General features: G+C 37.6%; 1 protein-coding gene across 2 annotated transcripts in view; it reads left to right on the top strand.

Annotated features, from left to right (window-relative positions):
* Positions 1-81: 81 nt before the first annotated feature.
* The window catches only part of LOC116379214 (activating molecule in BECN1-regulated autophagy protein 1-like), a 4383-nt gene continuing 1280 nt past the window's right edge, over positions 82-3184 (top strand). Inside the window, exons 1-3 of one of the 2 annotated variants that reach the window (XM_031841155.1) lie at positions 82-509; positions 1444-1631; positions 2391-2489. In XM_031841155.1, coding sequence (XP_031697015.1) covers positions 244-509; positions 1444-1631; positions 2391-2489 — 553 coding nt within the window. In that variant the 5' untranslated portion in view covers positions 82-243. The remainder of the gene's footprint in view (positions 510-1443; positions 1632-2390; positions 2490-3184) is intronic. The other variant, XM_031841154.1, reaches the window with a different exon arrangement.

The raw sequence follows: 3184 nt of genomic DNA, 5'->3' as shown, positions 1-3184 counted from the left end.
AAATAAGAAATCAGGAAGGGGGCAAACACTTTTTCACACAACTGTATATATTATATATATATATATATATATATATATATATATAATCTCAGTCATATCAGTCATCAATAAGCCGACAGTCTAACCTGCTCGTCTGGTTCTCTCTCTGACACTAAGTGAAAGGAAGAAGCTCTTGCATTAGGAGCAGATGTCGTCCTCTGTTCTGTCGGGTTTCCCTTCAGCTCCTCTGATCACATTATCTTAATGGTGGATGTGAACAGGAAGGAGCTGATTGGAGGAGGAGGAGGTGGTCAATTAGTGCTTTTTAACGAGCTCGGTGTCTCTGTGATTCCACGAAGACGACGTCCCTCCTCTGTTTATAGCTTCCTGAGTGGATTAATAAGTGTGTGCGTGTGCGCGTGTAGGTTCTACCGTAGTGATGGTGAGAGCCCTGCGGAGTCGAGCAGCGAACCTTTGTTCTCCGTCAACAACAGTGGAACCAGCCGGACCCGAAGTTCTGAGAGATCAGGGTGAGAACATGTGGACTCAACAGAGATACTTTTATTCTGAAATGTTTCCTCTGAACCACAAAAACCCTCCGGAGGGATTTAAGAAGCATGTCTTCTTTAAACACTCGACAAAACTGCAGCGTTTATCAGAGCTAGAAGCTGTAAAAACACACGTTGTCATCAGATTTTCATCTTTCTGATGGCCCTTGAACACATCACGTGACAAGTGCTTCAGTTAGAGAAAAGAAACCAAAACTAAGCTTTAAATAGTGATTATTTCATCAAGAACATTTTATTCTACATGTTCTCATTTAGAATAAAGCGTTCACTTTAACCAGATTGTGTGAAAACATTAAAGTGTGAGCTCCTCAGTGAAACTATGAAGTCATGATTGATTCATCTGAGACCAACAGTCATGTGACAACAAATCAGAGACACTCTGACTGAACTACAGGAAGCTTTTTAGAACAATGTTGGATATTTAGATTCCATCGTTTGCCAATATTTGTAAAATAAATAATCAAAGAAATTCAACATTGTTCTTTTGATGTCATCATAACTGTTATTCTGCACTGAAGACATGTTCTAGTTCTCTACTTCTAGTCATGATGGTTCTGTTTCCATAGAGGAGCAGGACTATTATTTTGCAAATCAAGACCACACAGAGGAAACTGTGACCGGAGACAAAAACAAAAACGCCTGAAAACTTCTTTGAGGTTCAGAGAGATAACAGATGATGATGTAACAGAAGTGCAGATGTGCTGAATAGTGACAGTATCGACTGTAACAGTCTATACAACGCTCCTAGTTAGAGTACTGAGTGTTTGTCGTGTTAGAGTACTGAGTGTTTGTCGTGTTGGTTAGAGTACTGAGTGTTTGTAGTATTTATTAGTTAGAGTACTGAGTGTTTCTAGTGTTAGTTTGTGTTCTAACAAACTTCTTTATTGTTCTTTAGTCCGAACCGCTCCGGCTGGAGGCTGGACAGAGACATGGGCTTGATGAACGCCATTGGTCTCCAGCCCCGACACCCCGCCCCCTCAGTGACATCACAGGGAACCCAGACGCCAATCATCCAGCTGCAGAACGCCGAGACCCAAACGGAGAGGGATCTGGAGCCCAGCGTCACCCCCCCTCCTGCAGCCAGTACTGAACCTCTTTAACATTTTCATCATGAATCAACCAGTACTTCTCTCCACTAACACTACCAGAATCAGATTACAAACATTTACTAGAGTGTTTCAAAATCCAAAAAGTCACCATTCATTGAAAATATAAAAGATTAATGTCAGAATTCTTGTTTTTATCAACGAAATATTCGTCTTCAATCCATGTTTGTTGGTTTCGTGCTTCAAAAAATAAATGTTTAGAGTTAAAATAGGTAGTTATTAGATTCTTTTATCTAATAAAAGTATTAATAATGTATTATATAATACATAATACATATATTATGTATTATCTTACATAAGACATCTATCTTCACTATATACACGTATAAAAATCGTGCGACACAGTTTGGGAATAGCTGAACTATAGAAATATTTATTATATATTAATTTTAGGTTTATTTGTACGACCGTGTGTGAAATAAAGTCGCTTAATTAGTGCATATGAAATATCTTTAAAGCGCATCTTTTGACATTTCATTAATTGTTTCGAGGTATTTTCCTAACAAATATTTTTTTTTCTTTGATAGTCAACTTTCATTGTCATTTTTAAAAACCAAACACTGACAGATATTTTCTCGATTGATCAATTCAGAGTATATTGATAATCACAATAATAACAAACATTAATCACAATAATAAGGAAGAGGGCAGAGGTCATAACTCAAGAATTGATATGATAATAAAGACATTTTGGGAGGTTTCCTGTTTTAATGGCCGACCGTCCGTCTCTCCTCAGACGTTCCTCCTGAGACTCCGTCCACCAGCCGAGCAGTTTCAGGGCAGCCGGAGGCTCAGAGTGACGCAGCTTCAGGGGAGGCCAACACATCCGCCGCTGGTACTAGTACTATATATATCTATATATAGCGTAGTAATATGTTATATATATTTAGTAGTATGGTGGACATCCACCGCTGGTACTGTTACTGTATACTATATATATGGTAGTATAGTGGAGTATCATGGTGTGTGTGTGTGTGTGTGTGTGTGTGTGTATATAGTAGTATAGTGGAGTATCATGTGTGTGTGTGTATATAGTAGTATAGTAGAGTATTATGTTGTGTGTGTGTGTATATAGTAGTATAGTAGAGTATTATGCTGTGTGTATATAATAGTACAGTGGAGTATTATGTTGTGTGTATATCGTAGTATAGTGGAGTATTATGTTGTGTGTGTATATAGTAGTATTGTGGAGTATTATGTTGTGTGTCTATAGTATAGTGGAGTATTATGTTGTGTGTGTGTGTGTGTGTATGTGTATATAGTAGTATAGTGGAGTATTATGTTGTGTGTGTGTGTGTGTGTGTGTGTATATAGTAGTATAGTAGAGTATTATGCTGTGTGTATATAATAGTACAGTGGAGTATCATGTTGTGTGTATATCGTAGTATAGTGGAGTATTATGTTGTGTGTGTGTATATAGTAGTATTGTGGAGTATTATGCTGTGTGTGTATAGTAGTATAGTGGAGTATTATGCTGTGAGTGTATAGTAGTATAGTGGAGTATTATGCTGTGTGTATATAGTAGTATAG

The sequence above is a fragment of the Anarrhichthys ocellatus genome, unplaced genomic scaffold (genome assembly GCF_004355925.1).
Source record: "Anarrhichthys ocellatus isolate YVR2014 unplaced genomic scaffold, GSC_Weel_1.0 scaffold3904, whole genome shotgun sequence".
Taxonomy (NCBI): domain Eukaryota; kingdom Metazoa; phylum Chordata; class Actinopteri; order Perciformes; family Anarhichadidae; genus Anarrhichthys; species Anarrhichthys ocellatus.
This window is presented reverse-complemented; position numbering and strand designations above follow the sequence as displayed.